The 16,527-nt window shown below is 47.1% G+C and overlaps 1 protein-coding gene across 2 annotated transcripts in view; it reads left to right on the plus strand.

The window, feature by feature from the left end:
• SNX9 (sorting nexin 9) overlaps nucleotides 1-16,250 on the plus strand; it is a 62,454-nt gene extending 46,204 nt beyond the window's left edge. For both annotated transcript variants that reach the window (XM_084889709.1, XM_084889708.1), the window contains 9 exons: nucleotides 1-131; nucleotides 3,207-3,310; nucleotides 4,804-4,907; nucleotides 6,850-6,927; nucleotides 7,447-7,523; nucleotides 8,829-8,918; nucleotides 10,604-10,718; nucleotides 12,277-12,368; nucleotides 14,850-16,250. In XM_084889709.1, coding sequence (XP_084745835.1) covers nucleotides 1-131; nucleotides 3,207-3,310; nucleotides 4,804-4,907; nucleotides 6,850-6,927; nucleotides 7,447-7,523; nucleotides 8,829-8,918; nucleotides 10,604-10,718; nucleotides 12,277-12,368; nucleotides 14,850-14,897 — 839 coding nt within the window. In that variant the 3' untranslated portion in view covers nucleotides 14,898-16,250. The remainder of the gene's footprint in view (nucleotides 132-3,206; nucleotides 3,311-4,803; nucleotides 4,908-6,849; nucleotides 6,928-7,446; nucleotides 7,524-8,828; nucleotides 8,919-10,603; nucleotides 10,719-12,276; nucleotides 12,369-14,849) is intronic.
• Nucleotides 16,251-16,527: the final 277 nt, after the last annotated feature.

Raw genomic sequence — 16,527 nt, forward strand, 5'->3', positions numbered from 1 at the left:
GTCGCTTTGAAGAAGAATTTATCAAAATGCGCATGGAGAGACTGCAGGCATGGATGACCAGGATGTGTCGGCATCCGGTAATTTCAGAAAGTGAGGTTTTCCAGCAGTTTCTAAATTTCCGGGATGAAAAGGTATTTGATAACTGTCATATTCACATCAATTTTATGTCTGGAAGGAGTTAAAATTATGTCAGTTGGATGGTTATTTCTGATTTTCTCTACAAAGACAATGGGGATAGAAAGCTAAATCACGGGGATAGGAAATTAGTCACAAAGTCTGAAAGAACTGCTTGCTGGGATGGTTCTCCATCTGTGGAGAGCAGACTGGCCGGAGTAGAAGGGGCAAAGGATGTGCTAGGCTGAGGAATGGTTCCTAGATGCTAAAAATAGGCTAGATTCCAAACTTTGCAGGATATTACCAGCATGAAGTGAGGGAAACAGGGTGAATGATTTTTTTTTTTTTATGATCATATCAATTTTAAAAAAAATTGATTTTAGGAAGGGAGAGAGAGAGAGGCAGAGATCATAAAAACTGATTTTTGTAGTCAAGAACTCATGTAGATGGATGGATACAGAAAATTCCAATGAATCTACAGAAAAATTACTAGAAATAAGTAGTTAGTGAGGTAGTTGGATATAAGACATTGCATATTTGTATATTGGCAATAAACAGAAAATGAAAGTATAAAAAACTATCACAACAGCATGAAAAATATCAAATTTCTAGGAGTAAATACAAGGAAATTTACAAAAGACTTACATAAAAAAACTATGGGACACTGTTGAGAAAAATAAAAGAAGACTTAAACAAATTTTCCAACATTATCTTTCATGGATTGAAGGACAGAAAAAAATGTCATATGTAAAAAATCAAAGCACTGAGAACAGCCAAGATCCTCTGGAAAAAGCATGAAGTGGGAGGAGGACTTCATTGGATATCAGGACTCACTGTAAAGTTAAGAGTTTCAGAAGCAAGGAAGTGGCGTAAAGGAAGACAGCAGGCCAGCAGAGCAGGACAGAATGCTCTCCTGATATCTGACACAGAGGATGCTGATTCAGTGGGGAAGGACGGTCCTTTTAACAAATGGTGCTCAGTCCATTAGATTAGCGGTCGCCAATCAGAGGTCCGTGGACCACTGGTGTCCATGAGGTCCGAAAGGTTGGTGACCGCTGCGTGAGATGGCACCACTGGAGAAAACAAACATGGCTGTCACCTGAACAATGTACTGTTGGTCTTGTTGGGCTGACATTAGCATGGTGGTTATGTTTTTAAAGCATGGCCTTATATCGGAGAGGTCCATTTAAGTAAGCAAGAAAACTGGTAGAATAGAGGAGATAAAACAAAATTGGTAAATTTTTGATAATTGTTGAGGGCTGAGTCTTATAGGGGCTTATTGTTCTTTTTCTCTACCTTTGCATATGTTTGGAAGTTCCATTGTATAAAGTTTTAAATAAATTCCAGATCATTCTGATGTCTAAATTTGAAAGGCAACCAATAAAGCTTCTATAAGGTGACATGGGAGAATAGCTTCATTATGCCTGAGTAGGGAAGGTTTCTGAAATAAGACAAAAACAACTAACCATACAGGAAGAAATAGGGATTTTTTTAGAAATTTAGATTACATAAAACTTAAAACTTCTGTTTATCATCAGAAGCCATTGTGAAAAACAAACTAAGATATGAACAAATATGACCAACCAATGGCTGGATTTTAGAATATATGAAAACCCAAAGAAAAAGGTAAAGTAATCAACCCAGCAGAAAAATTGTAGATTTGATAAAGACCTCTCAAAAGAATGTATGGAATCCTCAACAAATGTTTAGGACAATAATCTCATTAGTAATAAAGGAAATGCAAATTAAAACCACAGTGAATACCACTAAATATTCACCAGAGAGGCTAAAATTAGAAAGTCTGATAAGTGATGAGCAGCTACGGGTGCTCACACCCTGCTGTGGGTGTCAGAATTGGTAAACAGTTTTGTATTATCTAAAGTGGAACAGTTTTTTATTCTTATACCTAACAGAAATTCATGTGTGTGTGTGTGTGTGTGTGTGTATGCACACACACACACACACACACACACACACACTGAATGGTCATATTATTGATCTCTGAACACATAATAATCTGGCCACTCAGTATATATCCTATATAATAAAAGGCTAATATGCAAATTGTCCCCTGGACCAGGAGTTCAACCAGCAGGCAGGCCAGCCAACTGCCGATGTCCCCTCCCCCTGGACAGGTTGGCCGGACCCCACCCATGCATGAATTCATGCACCGGACCTTGAAATATCTGAGTGGCCAGATTATTATGTGTATAGAGATCATAATAATCTGGCCACTCAGTGTATAGGAAGACATACATAGCAACTTCATTCATAACTTGGCGGGGGCCAGGGTTGACTACCAGTCATAGGATGGGTAAATAAATGGGGGAGTATTTATATAAGGGAATATTGTATAGCTATAACAACAGTGTGAATGCATCTCTTATACACAGGTTGAGCCAAAGAAGCCAGATACACGAAAAATGTATAGAGATCTTTGCTAGTCAAACTAGGGAAACTATAGTTTAGGGATTCATGCCTAGGTGGTAAAATTCTAAAGAAAAGTGATGAACCGACCATCATAAAGTAGAGAGAGGGTAATGGTTAACTTGTGGGGGAGAGAAGGGTGGTGACTGGGGAGGGACATGAGGAGGCTTCTAGAATGCTAGCTCTCCCCCGTTCTTGGTCTGGTGGTAGTTACACAGGAGTTTACTTTGTGAGAATTCCTTGCATGGGGCACTTTTCTGTATGTATGTGCATATATGTTATATATAACTTGCAAGAATATGTTTTTAAACTAGCTCATAGTACTGGTTCCTATCTTATATTTTAGAAAAGTTAACCTTTTTCAGAACTAAACAGCCTAAAAATTTAAGGCACTGTGTCCGAATTCATAGGTGCGTTCCTACTCCCTGTGTTTAGATTGGAGCGGCTGGGAAAGGAACAGTGGCTGAGTCTCCTCACTCACTCGGGAAGGGCTGGGGCGCTATTCACATGAGATCACATTTGAGATGTGCAGGACGTGGCCCATGGGGCAGGGGGGGATGGCGGCAAGCTGCTTCCTGAGAATCAGAAAGGTAGAGATGGTCAGTGAGCCGATTCTACCAGAGGGTTTGAAAGACCAGTTTAACTCATGACCCTCCCATTTACAGGAATGGAAAACTGGGAAGAGGAAGGCCGAGAAAGATGAGCTGGTGGGACTTATGATATTTTCCACCATGGAACCGGAGGCCCCTGACTTGGACCTGATAGAAGTGTAAGAGACCTGCCAGATCTGCCTCCTTCTCGGCTGTGTCCGCCGCCTGTGCTCACGGTCCGGCAGGAGGCGCGGTGGGGCTCGGGCAGGCTCGGGAGGAAAGGAGTGGGCTCGTGTGCAGCACATCTCCCAGAGAGCACACGTGGCAGTCTGCTTCCTTTCTGCCCTCTGAGTGGCCTCGGAGCAGACCCAGAGGGTGTGGTGACTCCTGGTAAAGCGTGAGGAAGCAGATGGCTCAGAGCCAGTCACACCCACGCACAGTCCGCAGAGCGGAGTCTGAGCACCGCCTGGAAGGAAGTCGTCTCTGGTGCTTTATCTGTGCTTTATCTTGTCCTCTGCTCTTTAATGTGGGCTTGCTGAGGATTTGCAGTAAAAAAAAAAAGTCTTGAGGTTTGTTTTTATTTTAAGAAACCTCTTTCTTATAAAATCATTGCATATGTGTTACCAAAAACATAGACAAGGAAAAAATCGACACACCACACAGTCTTCCAGCTACTCAGAGAGGAAGTCAGTGTTAACATGGCGGCCTTTAGTTGTCGTTTCCCAAACCCTCCTTGGTACAAAGGTGTCTAAAGGAAAATTGTTTAAACAGAAATGACCTCACAACATGCGTTCTCTTTTACCATCGTTTTAAAATTGAGGAGTGTCTCATGTGCTCGCTTTGGCAGCACGTGTACTAACAGTGGAACGACACAGAGATTGGCATGGCCCCTGTGCAAGGGGGACACTCACATTGGTGAAGCGTTCCCTAATTTTAAAAAAGTATCTGGTGATGATTTTTTTCAGGTTGGTAAATACTTTTTGCGTCCTTAAGGAATTGATAGGTTCAGTATCACCTTAGAGCAGTGATTTTCCATTTTTTCATCTCATGCACATAAACTAATTACTAAAACCTTGAGGCACACCAAAACACATGTTATATTTTTTGCCCAGCTGACAAAAATAAAAAGTAGCTATAACTTTGATTCATTCACACCAAGTGGCTATTGTGTTGGCTGCTGTCAGTTTGTAACTTGGCAGTCTGAGGGAAAGAGGTCAGTGCCCTGACGGAGGGGTCAGGTGCCACATGTTTTACATCCCCGAGGCCGGGGGAATGGCTGCGTGTGCAGGTTGGTTCCGGGCTCACTGTTGGGAGAAGGAACGCCTACCATAGCCGCCCTTCTCATGTTTTTCAGGTTCCACGGTACTGCCCACAATGGAATTTCTCTAAAGATATCCAAGAAATGAGGGTTTTATTCACTTTAGAATAGTTTTACTTGCCATTTTCAAGGAGTTGAGGGAAGGAGGGAGCAGAGTAAAACAAGTGGCATGTTTTTAAGTAGTTCTTTAAAAGCCTGGATCAGGCCTGTTTGTGAGACTGGTTTGCTTAAAGGGCGGTGGTTCTGGTGCAAGGACACAGGCCTGTGGTTGCCTTTGGGGTGAGGCTCCCTGGCCATCGAGATGTTTCTCCTCCTGCCCGATGCCGGCATTTTTCCTTGTGTGTTTGCCCACAGAGAGCAGAAGTGCGACGCTGTTGGAAAATTCACCAAGGCCATGGACGACGGCGTGAAGGAGCTGCTGACGGTGGGGCAGGAGCACTGGAAGCGCTGCACCGGCCGTGAGTGCCCTCCGCGCCGCGCGGGCTCACAGGCAGTGAGGCCCGCTCTGCGGCCTGTCACCCGGGGCCACACCCCTGGGGCAGAAGAGCATCTAGTGACCCGAGTCGTGTCCTCCCATAGCTCTCGATGAACCTCACTTCTCCACCCAAGTCAGCAGCAGGCAGTCGGCTCTCACAAAGCCAGTTCGGGAACTCTTAAAAAAACACCACATTTGCTTAAATACTTCCAGTTACTTGGGGTTTTGTAATCTATGAAAAACTTATCCTTTCTGCGTGTTTAGAGAATGGTTGTAGCTCATTCTTTTAATTTTTCAATCTCCACTGGCCAGGTGTTGATTTGACTAGCACCCTAGTTTTTAGAAAAAACCAATGTGATTGGTGGGACACATAAGACAGGTCGGAACAGGAGCACTGCTGAGGGGCCAGTGGCACCGCCAGGTGTGCTTCCTGCCTGCCGTCGCCATGTCCTCCAGGACGTCCTGTCCCCTCACTTCCTTTGTTTGCAGACTGTCAGCCTGCTGTGTTCCCGAAGCAGGAGCTCTGGTGTCGGATTGCCCGGCCCAGACACAGGTGTCCATTGTGGATCCTGCCACAGCCTCCCCCTTCCTCCCTGAGGCTGAGGCTCACCTGTAACGTTCACTCAGGTGTCCCACCGCCTCAGGATGAGGAGTCTTCTCCTCTTCCATCCACCCTGCCCTCACTGCCAGCACAGCCTCTGAGTCCCGCAGAGAAAGCCTGGTTTCCGAGCTGTAGCTGGGGCTCACCCGTATAAACTTCGTGAGAACGAAGTCTGTCACTGAAACCTATAAGAATCCTGGTCATCCCCAGTTATTTTTTAAAAATAAAAATGGCTTGGCTTTTAAGTATAAAAATAACACATGCCCACTTTAACATTATATTAATACTTTGGTACTCAGCATAGGAAGGAGGTTAAATTATATGTTTTTGTAAAGATTTTTTAAAGGTGGAATTTTTCTTCTAAATAATGGAAAAGAATCAATTTGAAGTCCAATAACAGTTTTAATGAACAAGAAACTGAATGTGGAGGGACTTGAGGGTGAAATATTAAAATAACAAAGCCAGTGAGGAGCAATTCTGAGGTCTGTGACCCAGCCTTGGAAGGGAGGGGCAAACTGGGACCTGCAGGCCAGTCTGGTGTCCCCCACTTTTTAGTGAAGTGCTGCGGGAACAGCGTCCCATGTACTTCCGTGTAGCCGTGGCCTCCTGTATACAGTGCACAGCGGAGGGAGGAGTCGCAGCGGAAGCCTGTGCCCCACCCTGCCTGGAGGACTCACTGTCCAGCCTCCGAGTGGCCCCTGCCATCCACACGGCTTATACCAGCGGATGAGAAAGCTCACATCCCTCCTGCCTGGTCCTGGGGACTCCCTCTGCCTTTTTCTCCACACCTTGTTGCTTTGAGTTTTGTTTTGTTTTGCAAATAATCAATCATACATACATAGCAGAGTGGGGAAAGCCATGTATTGGAATCAGAAGTGCACATCCACAGTTCCGTTAGCCATGTGACCCCGAACACGTCACTTTACTGATCTGACCCCTCCCTTCCTACCCCATGAAGTGGAGGGGTGTCTGTATCGGGGGAGGGGTCGATGTGATGGAGTGGGTGGCCTGTGTGACAGATAGCATGTGCGCACTAGAATCCTCTTCTAACGCAGAGTCATTCAGTAAATGAGAATGGGCAGTGGTGCTGGTTAACAGCATGCACCACTCATTCAACAAGTGATTACTTATAAATTGAAAGGATTTGATTGGGGGGGAAAACAATAAATTAAAAAAACCCTATGATTTTATTATAGCATATAAACTATTTTGAATCACTTCAAATTTCTACTATTATAAAAGTAATCACTTTTAGAAAATAGCTGAGTCCCACTGCAGTCCGCGGTGTGGACTGGTTGACAATGGATTGCTTTTTCTCTTTCAGCACTACCCAAGGAATACCAGAAGATCGGCAAGGCCCTGCAGAGCTTAGCGGCAGTGTTCAGTTCCAGTGCTTACCAAGGTGGGCTTCACTTACTCCCCGCGAGCGTTCGCGTGTTATCCAGACAGCCACCCTGCAGACTCCTGCAGACAGGCCGGAGCGCTGAGCCAGCATCGTGGCATCGACCCAGATTGGCTGGGCTGCTCCGCTCAGGCCTTCTGCAGCCGCACCGTGTGACTTTTGAGAAGAATGGAGGGTTGTTAAGTGTGTTTTCTTGCCAGCTTCTTTGCCAGAAAGCTGCACACTGACTGATAATTCACATCATGGACAATTGCCTTCACTGTAATACGCTATTGTCCTTATTTTTTAGAGTCCTTATCTTCTAAGTAACATTTATGATGACACGTTATGTGGCCAGTGGGAGGGAGGTGGGAGTGAAAAAATATTGCCCATGCACAGTTCATTGGGAGGCTTAGGTGATGGGTAAATGTAGGGATTCATTCCAGTTTTAAAAAGTCTGAAATGTTCTGTCATAACATTTTTAAATAAAATGAATGAAAAGACATAACTTACAACCACTGGCAACTGTGATGCTTTCAGGTGAAACAGATCTCAACGATGCAATAACAGAAGCAGGCAAGACTTATGAAGAAATTGCCAGTCTCGTGGCAGAGCAGGTATTCACAGACCCACACAATTCATGTAATATTCTATGCCATCTAATCTACATGCTTAATTTCAAGTAAGTTTTAAGACAAATGCTCCAATGGTTATCCTCTACTTTTCTATCTACTCCTGTTTATCTTTTTAAATTGTATTTGGTAATAGTGCTTCTTAGATTTAGCTGAAGTGATGGGTAAAGTTGTCATCAAGAAATTTAAAAGAGCCCTAACCGAGTTGGCTCAGTGGATAGAGCGTTGGCCTGCAGACTAAAGGGTCCCAGGTCAAATCTGGTCAAGGGCATGTACCTTGGTTGCAGGCACATCCTCAGTAGTGAGTGTGCAGGAGGCAGTTGATGGATGTTTCTCTCTCATCGATGTTTCTAACTCTATCCCTCTCCCTTTCTCTCTGTAAAAAAAATCAGTAAAATATATTTTTTAATGTTTTTATAAATCTAAAAGAATACCTTCCAGGGTCAAGGGTTGGATCTGTCGTTAGCCGCCAGGGGTCAGTATGTGCAGGAAGAGCACTGCTCAAGTCCCCTTTGGACTCTTACTTGCCTCGGTTCCCCTTCGGGAAAGTGGCGGTGGAGGCACCAAACTTGGGAGGAGCTCGCTCACAGGGAGCTCAGGACTCGAGGCGAAGCTCCCGCTCCGGTCCCAGCACCAGCCGTCCTCGGCACAGAGCGGCGTGGGCTGGAGTCGCTGCTCCTGCAGATAACTGGAACAAGTCCTCCAAGGACATAGTCATCAAAGTTGTTTCAAATCCCTGAATTTAAAAATTTTTTTCAGATAGCTTTTTAACGTGTATGTACACATGTGCCTATGGACACACACTCATGTCATTAATTACTCTCTGCTACCTGTAAAAAAGATTGATTTTTAGAACTGTGCATGACATAGCTATTAAAAATCGTAATTCGGAAAAATAGAAAATGTTAAAGTTGCCACTTACAATGATTACTAGACTTTCTAATAATATTTTTACATTTTCTGCTAAAATTTAGACATTAAACTCTAACATCTTATTTCCTTGTATGTAAACATATGGTCCTAACTTTATTTTCCTCATGGTGTTGTATTTTGGGCCCAACTATCGATACAATATTACCTGATGTGTCATATTTTCTTTACAACCTGTGGTAGAGGATACAGGACTCTGGGGTTATTTTCTTGTAGGAAAACTAAGTTGAATGCTTAAGCACTCAATAACTTGATGAGTACCTGGAGGATTTGGCTAATATAGTCCTCAGCTAGGTGTTTTCTTTTCCTTGTTTGTCCGGATCCCTCTGCCAGTAACAACCAACTTGTGTCTTGTTACAGCCAAAGAAAGACCTCCATTTCCTGATGGAATGTAACCATGAATATAAAGGCTTCCTTGGCTGCTTCCCTGACATTATCGGCGCCCACAAGGTGACTGGGTCTGGAAGTGACGGCAGACGGGGGTGAATGGGGAGCTGCAGGCACCGGCCCCCCCCCCCTCCCTCCTGAGGCGGGAAGCTTTCTGGGACCCCCGGAAGTCCTTCGGGCTTAACTAGCAAGGTCCCATCACATGTTTGGATATAAGAGCAGTTGTTTCTTTTGTTATTAAAAAACAACATTATTTTGAAGGAACTAAACATATGAAATCTTCATGCATGTAGTTAGGTATCTTGATGTTTGAAATCCAAGACAGTAACAGGAATGATCCTCTCTTACCAGTGAGACCTTGTCAGCTGCTTGGGCAAGTGCTCAAAGACCCTGCCCTGGCGCAGGAAATGACCACGAGTTTTCTAGTTAAAATTCACAGGGTCAGTGTTTGCATTATATGTTTATACATAGTATAAAAAGGAAAGTATATAATTACTATCAAAAGTATTTTTAAACTAAATTTAAAAATTGACTTAGGGTATACTCAGATTTTGTTTCTGGTTAATTTTTGTCTCTTTCAAAATCTGTATTACCTCAAACTTAGGGTATCTTACAGCCATGGGACTCGGGACACAGTGCTGTGCAGGTTTGTTAGGAAACTACGAAGGCTGGACGGGACCATTTTAGCATTTGGCTTCACTACTATAATTGAAGTAGGAAGAGATTGCATACGTAAATAAGAAGTTTTGTGCAACTTAGATAACTTAATATAAATCTCAGAGCATTTTCCTGATCTATTCATCCGTTGATGGACACTTAGTTGTTCTGTATCTTGGCTGTTTTAAATCGTGCCCCAGTGACCTGTGAGTGTTCTGTCTCTGAGGGAGTGATTTTGTTTCCTTCAAATATGTAACCGCAGCAGAACTGCTGGGAGAGTAGATCTTAAATATAAGGAAAAAGATCTCATCATAAGGAAGAATATGTGTAATTCTGTGAGGGAGATGGATGTTGACTAGACTCACTGTGGTGATCACTTCACGATAGACACATGTAACAGGTCATTGTGTTGCACATCTTAAGCTAATGCAATGCTGCGTGTCATTGCATTCCAGTAAAACTGAAGAGAAGTAAAATTACAATCTCAGTAAAGAACTCAGATCCGTTAGCTTGTCGGAGGATGTATCCCACCGAGTGAGAGTTCTAGGCACGGAGCCGAATTTACCCGCGAGCGAGGAGGTCTTTCCGGGCGGCTCTGAGTGATGCGCGCTGTGAGGCGTTCAGCAGCTTCTTCGGCTCCTTCCATCGGATATTAATTTAAAATGGACTCAGTGCTCGCTTAGCACCAGCCCGTCAGTCCTCCCCTGAGCGCAGGGAGCGCTGTGCATGCACCCCGAGCCGGTCCTCCCCGGTCCTCCCCGAGTGCCCAAGGACCCTGCCTGCTGCTGGGCACTGCCTGAGCTGCGGTGGCCCACAGATGCTCCGGAAATGAGTGCTGCCGGGCTTCCTGCTTGCCCGCAGCATAAAACCCAGTCACAGCTCAATGACACCTTCCAAGAACAGTTACCGTGGCTTGCAGGTGACTTAAAGGAGTCGTGTGTAGTGCTTTCCTATGTCACCTTGTAGGGACCTTGTCCAGTTCAACAGCAAGTCATTCAGTGTAAAAGAAGTGGTTGCTTGGTTATGTTTTAAACAGGACTGATGCTTTCAACTTTGTTTTACTGATGCCATTTCACTTCTCTGTTTCACAGGCAGCAATAGAAAAAGTGAAAGAAAGTGATAAACTGGTTGCAACTAGCAAGATCAGCCCCCAGGACAAACAGAACATGGTGAAGCGCGTCGGCACCATGTCTTACGCGTTGCAAGGTGAGGCGTCTGAGCAGGGGGCTGGTTTCCCAGCAGAGCTGCTGTTTCCGGGTTTCTCTGGAGAGAAACCCAATGGGAACCGTGGTGAAGTCAGGCTGGTTTGGAACATCCTCATAAGCCACTTGGTCACAGGACCCCAGTGTTGATGAAAACTGACGTGGCTATGAGTGACGGTTTGATTAAACTTGCACATTTTTATTATTTCTTAGGGTCATTGAAGGTGCCTTTTCCAGCCTTAAAATCAGCACCTTCCTAATGCTCTGTCCAATTCCCACGCTCAGCTGTTAGCAGCCTGGAGCCTCCGTGGCCGAGGACCATGGTGTGTAAAGGCATTTGGAGGTAGCAGTTGGGCACAGTGGACTCTTAGTGAAAGGAAGAGTTCCCTGCTTTTTACGTGGTTAAGTGTTCTCCTAGGAGCAGGAAACAGGTTTGTCCTGTTTGGTGGACAGATAGAATATTCTGGGAAAGGAGGAGACACGGATGCTCTAGCACAAACAGAAGCGTACAGAATAGTGCACAGTGATGCCCTCGGCCTTTGGGGCTAAAACATATTTGTAGGTGATTGGGGAATGAGCGTTGTGATTGTGGAGGGCCTTGAAAGCCAGGCAGAGGAGTCTGGACTGGATGTGGGCATTACAAAGCAATTAAAAGGTTTTGAGAGAAAAAGTGCTCAGCTGTTAGCAGCCTGGAGCCTCCGTGGGGCTTGCCGGTGATGTGTACACCTTGGAGGGCAGCATTGGCCGGAGACCACGGCTTGTGGGTGAGGTTTGGAGGACCCGAGGAAGGTGTGCTGGGGCGGGGAACAGCGCCGCTGGCCCTCAAGGGGCACTCGGGGCGAGGGGTTTGTGGGAGGAGGTGTAGGAGAGATTGCCAGCTCTGGGGCAGCCAGAGTGGAAATGGGAAGCCACCCTGCAGATTTGGGTGCTCAAGGGTTTGAAATAGGAAATTTGGTGTTGAACTTGTCTTTGAGCTTATCCAATAGATAAACGAAGAGCTTCAGATAGCATAGAGGTCAGAACAGGCAGCTTTTTGTAGGCGTTGATGCCAGCAGTTGGCTCTCTGGGCCGGGAGAGGGAGGGAAAGGCGAGCAGCAGCTGTGGTGAGGAAGCCTCGGTGGTGGCAGTGGTGGCAGTGGGGGGAGGGGTGGTGCCGAGAGACTCGTTGTGAGGAGGGGTTCCGTGGTGAGCGGTACATCAGCAGAGAGGAAGAGGGGGGTGCAGAGCCTCTCGCTGAGGAGAGGTGGCTTTCTGACCAGCGGTGCTCGGGCAGTGACGCCCCATTAAGGATCAGGTGCAGAGGGCCCATCGGTGCCTGGTTAGGTCCCCGTAAACACACCTGACCTTCGGAGCTGCAGGCGCCTGCAGAGAATACACAAACCAACAGAGTCCTCCGTCTCCTCGGAAGTGTTTGCATTGGCTGTCCAGTGGTTTTTCTAGTCTCTCTGTAAAGGGAGCTGACACTGCGCTGAGAACCTGGCTGGCGAGGAGCCCAGCGGAGCAGAGAGGCCAGGGCCGTGTGGAGTCGGGGGGACTGACTGGTGTGCTGGTTTTGGTTGTAGCGGAGATGAATCACTTCCACAGTAACCGGATCTATGACTACAACAGCGTCATCCGCCTGTACCTGGAGCAGCAGGTACAGTTCTATGAAACGGTAAGTCACCCTCTCGCCCCACTGTCTGTGCAGAGGTCACTCACTCTGCATTAAGTTAATCTGCTTGTATTTTTTAATCCTAAGCATTAAACCCAAAGAGGCTAAATATTTCCTAGGGTTTAGTTTAATCTTTTAATTACCCCTGCCTTTCTGGTTTTAGTAACACTGGTTAATATAAAGGTTTTCTTTTGAAGAAGGGGGATCGGGTGCCAGTGGGGAGGCGCCGAGAAGACCCTATTGTGTGGCTCCTTCCCTCCCTCACTGCCTCTCTGTGCGCAGGGCACACTGCTGAATGGATGAGGCCACCCTGCCGCCCAGTGGGCTCAGCCGGGAAGGAGCCTGGCACCACTCGGGCACACAGGCGGCCTCTGTTTGTGATGGAGGGCTCAGTGCACCAGGGGACTGCAGAGAGGAAATTAAAGAGAGAGCGAGGCCATAACTACTTCATTCAGAAACCAGTGAGAGCGCAGTTTTGTACCTCTCTGACCCATTGTTTACCAGAGAGCCAGGCTCCAGCATGGAAACGAGAAGTCAGCCATCTGAAGACAAGCGCTGCCACTTTATAATTGTCCGTGTGCCGGCCGCCACGTTCTCAGTCTTCCACCGTTCCACGGTGTCATGTCAGGTTGTCCAGGGCTTTATAGGCAGGCTCCAAGCTCAATCCATGCATGTGTGGTCTTTGGACTGGACACCGCCTAGAGTATATTACTTACATATACACATACATATACACATACACATACACATACACATACACATACATTTACATACATACAAACACATTAGAGCGTGCGGTGATTGTCCCTCCATCCAGCCTGCACCCCCTCGCGGAATGTCCGACTGCCCATTTAGGCCCGATCCCTCCTAAACGGGCAGTCAGACATCCCTCTCACAATCCAGGACTGCTGGTTCCCAACTGCTCACCTCCCTGCCTTCCTGATTGCCCCTAACCTCTTCTGCCTGCCAGCCTGATCACCCCCTAACCACTCCCATGCCAGCCTGATTGATGTCTAACTGCTCCCCTGCCAGCCCGTTTGCCCCCAACTTCCCTCCTCTGCCGGCCTGGTCACCCCTAACTGCCCTCCCCTGCTGGGTTGATTGCCTTCAACTGCCTTCCCTTGCAGGCCTGGTCCCTCCCAACTGCCCTTCCCTGCTGGCCATCTTGTGTCCACATAGGGGCAGGATCTTTGACCACATGGGGGCAGCCATATTGTGTATTGGAGTGATGGTCAATTTGCATATTACCCTTTTATTAGATAGGATGGAGGCCTGGTGCATGGGTGGGGGCCAGCTGGTTTGCCCTGAAGGGTGTCCCAGATCAGGTTAGGGGTTTCCTTGGGGTGTGGAGTGGCCTGGGAGAGGGGCCTGTGGTGGTTTACAGGTTGGCCACACCCCCTGGTGACCCAAGCGGAGGCCCTGTTATCTGGGTTTATTTATCTGATACAATTGAAACTTTGTAGCCTGGAGCAGAGCCAAGCCTACTGCTCTGCTCAGTGGCGGCAGCCATTTCTGTTGGAATTTATGTATCTTCTATAATTGAAACTTCGTAGTCTGAAGTGAAGGCCTGAGCCAGCCACGGCTGCTGAAGCTTGGCTTCCTCCATTGTGCGGGGAAACCCTAGCCTCCTGCTCTTCCAGCTCCATGGCTGCTGCCATTTCTGTTGGAATTTATTTACCTTCTATAATTAAAGCTTTTTACCCTTGAGTGGAGGCCTGGGCCCACCAGGGTGTGTGGAAAGCTTGGTTTCCTCCATTGCTGGAGAAATCCAAGCCTCCCTCCTGCTCTCTGTGGTGGCAGCCATGTTGTTTGGAGTTAATTTGCATGCTCGCTCTGATTGGCTGGTGAGTGTAGTGGAGTGATGGTTAATTTGCATATTACTCTTTTATTAGGTAGGATACACAACACACACATATACACGTGTGTGTATATATATATATATATATATATACACACACATATATATATATATAAAAGAAACTTTGTTAAGTCTAACGTAGTTACTAAAATGTGCATATTTGTTCACGAAGCAAACATTTCTTCCGTGTCATACACTAAGCACTTACTGCAAATGCTCAGGGTCCCAGGATGACCGAAACCTCTGTCCTCGGGAGTGTGTGTCCTTGGGGAGACAGGCCTGCCGTCCCTGAGGACAGCAGTGGCTTTCTGTCGATGGTGGTAGCAGAGGGGTGCGAGCACAGGGAGAGCCCCTCGGCTCGGTCTTAGGAGCTCAGAGGTGGGGGGATCCTGGGGCCTCACTGGAGGGGAAGGGGATGGAGGTAGGGAGGCTCTCGGAGGAGCAGCACTTCCCTGGGAGCGTCTGGTCCGCGTCTGAGAAGGTCTCTCCCACAGCAGCGGGGGAGAGCCTGGGTGCATAGACCCAAGAGGTTGGAATTGTTACAGTGTTAACTCAGAGGAGCTGGAAATAACGGGTCCCTGTGCAGCTGTGTGGCGGTGCTATCTCAGACCTTCTCTTTCCACCAGATTGCAGAAAAGCTGAGGCAGGCCCTCGGCCGCTTCCCAGTGATGTAGGCGGAGCGGAGCAGGCAGAAACTCCCAGTGCTTCCCCGACCTGGGGCATGCAGTCCAACCCCCTCACCCGACTCGGCCCGAGAGAAAGAGTGCAAAACTACACCGACTTCCGACCTCAGGCGTCAGGCCTATGCCTTCTCTTCTCATTTCTTCAGCCATTGTTTAAACCGCTGGAGATTGTCTCTATTTTTGGAAAGTATTTAAAATTACCAGAACTTTGAATGGAATATTAGAGGTTTCCCCACTTATATTTTACATAAATTTGTAATTTTTAAGCCCACAATCGTCCAGTTCTTACCCAAGGCCAGATGGTTACTAATTGCTTTCTTAAAAATATGGAATATGCCAGAATAAAAAAAAATATGTATATATTTTTATAATTCTTTTCAATGCCTTGGAACTCCTGTCTGTTTAGGAAGATCCACATGCCTTTCACTGACAGATTCATGACTCAGTGCTTGCGTTTTCAGGAAAGGAGGCTGCGGGGCTGCGGGGCTGCGGGGCTGGCAGGCTGCCCCTGCGGCGATGCCGCCCCCAGCAGGAGGGTTGGAGGGCGTCGTCATGAGGAGGGCGTTCTCTCCTGCACGCCCTTCCTCAGCAGGCCCAGCTCTACGCGGGGAAGACACGTGGGGCCCATTGGGGCCGTTCCCCAGGGCTCTGACTGCTGACCCCTGCGCTGACCCCTACGCTCCTCCCCTACGCCATCCTCGGGCTTCTTGCTGCCCAGTCAGACGTGATGAGAAGTGAGAGAGGACTGGCCACTTGGTTTGGGTGCAGACAGTGGGCCAGTTGGTATTGCCGGACAGATGAAAACAGTTACCTGGCCGCCCCCTCCCCCAAAGTGGAAAAGCTTAGCGGCTGCGAGGGTGGCAGCCTGGTCACTGGCACTTCGGTGCCCGGCATAAGCCAAGCAGAGCCACAGACATCCCTGCGGGTCTGAGCGCGCACACTGTCTTCCTGCGGACGCGTCCCGTCTGCCCTCTTGCCTTACTCACTCCGTGATCTCTGCACGGCTCTCGCTCTGTCCTGACCGCGCTGTTACAGAAAATGGACTGTCGGGCCGCATGAATGAAATGAAACCAAAAAATAAGAGGAAATCAGATGGACATGAATGAGAACTTCTTGTTCTTTAGTGTCACGGGTTTTTGTTAATGTTTTATAAGTAATTTCCCTTGATTTTTCTTTTATAAGATCTCATAGAACAGTGTTTATGATATAGCCATTTAATATATGTACAAATTGTAAAGAATATGTATAAATGTTTTACACAAATGTAGAGCATGTAGAAACAGACATATAAATAAATTGTTTAAAAAACCTGTACAGTAAATTCTCAAACCATTTTTCAAAACACTTTCTGGTGTTATTGTGTGATTTTTTAAAATGGCTTCTTGTGGCCGTCTGCTGAGAACATGGTGCCCCCAGGGGAGGCAGGAAGGAGGGGGTGTGGCCGGGGCATTTTCCACTTCTTCACGGAACCTGGGCAGCCTTCACTGCCCGCTGAGCAATCAGGTGCCCCACGTCCATCCGTCAACCCCGCTGCTGCTCCGGGCACCTTTCTCCTGGAGGTGAGCTGAAGAGCCGATGTGACCCAGGCAAATCCAACATCCTCTTCTTACTACTTACCCTC

The sequence above is a fragment of the Pipistrellus hanaki genome (assembly GCF_964339955.1).
Source record: "Pipistrellus hanaki genome assembly, chromosome: 7".
NCBI lineage: Eukaryota > Metazoa > Chordata > Mammalia > Chiroptera > Vespertilionidae > Pipistrellus > Pipistrellus hanaki.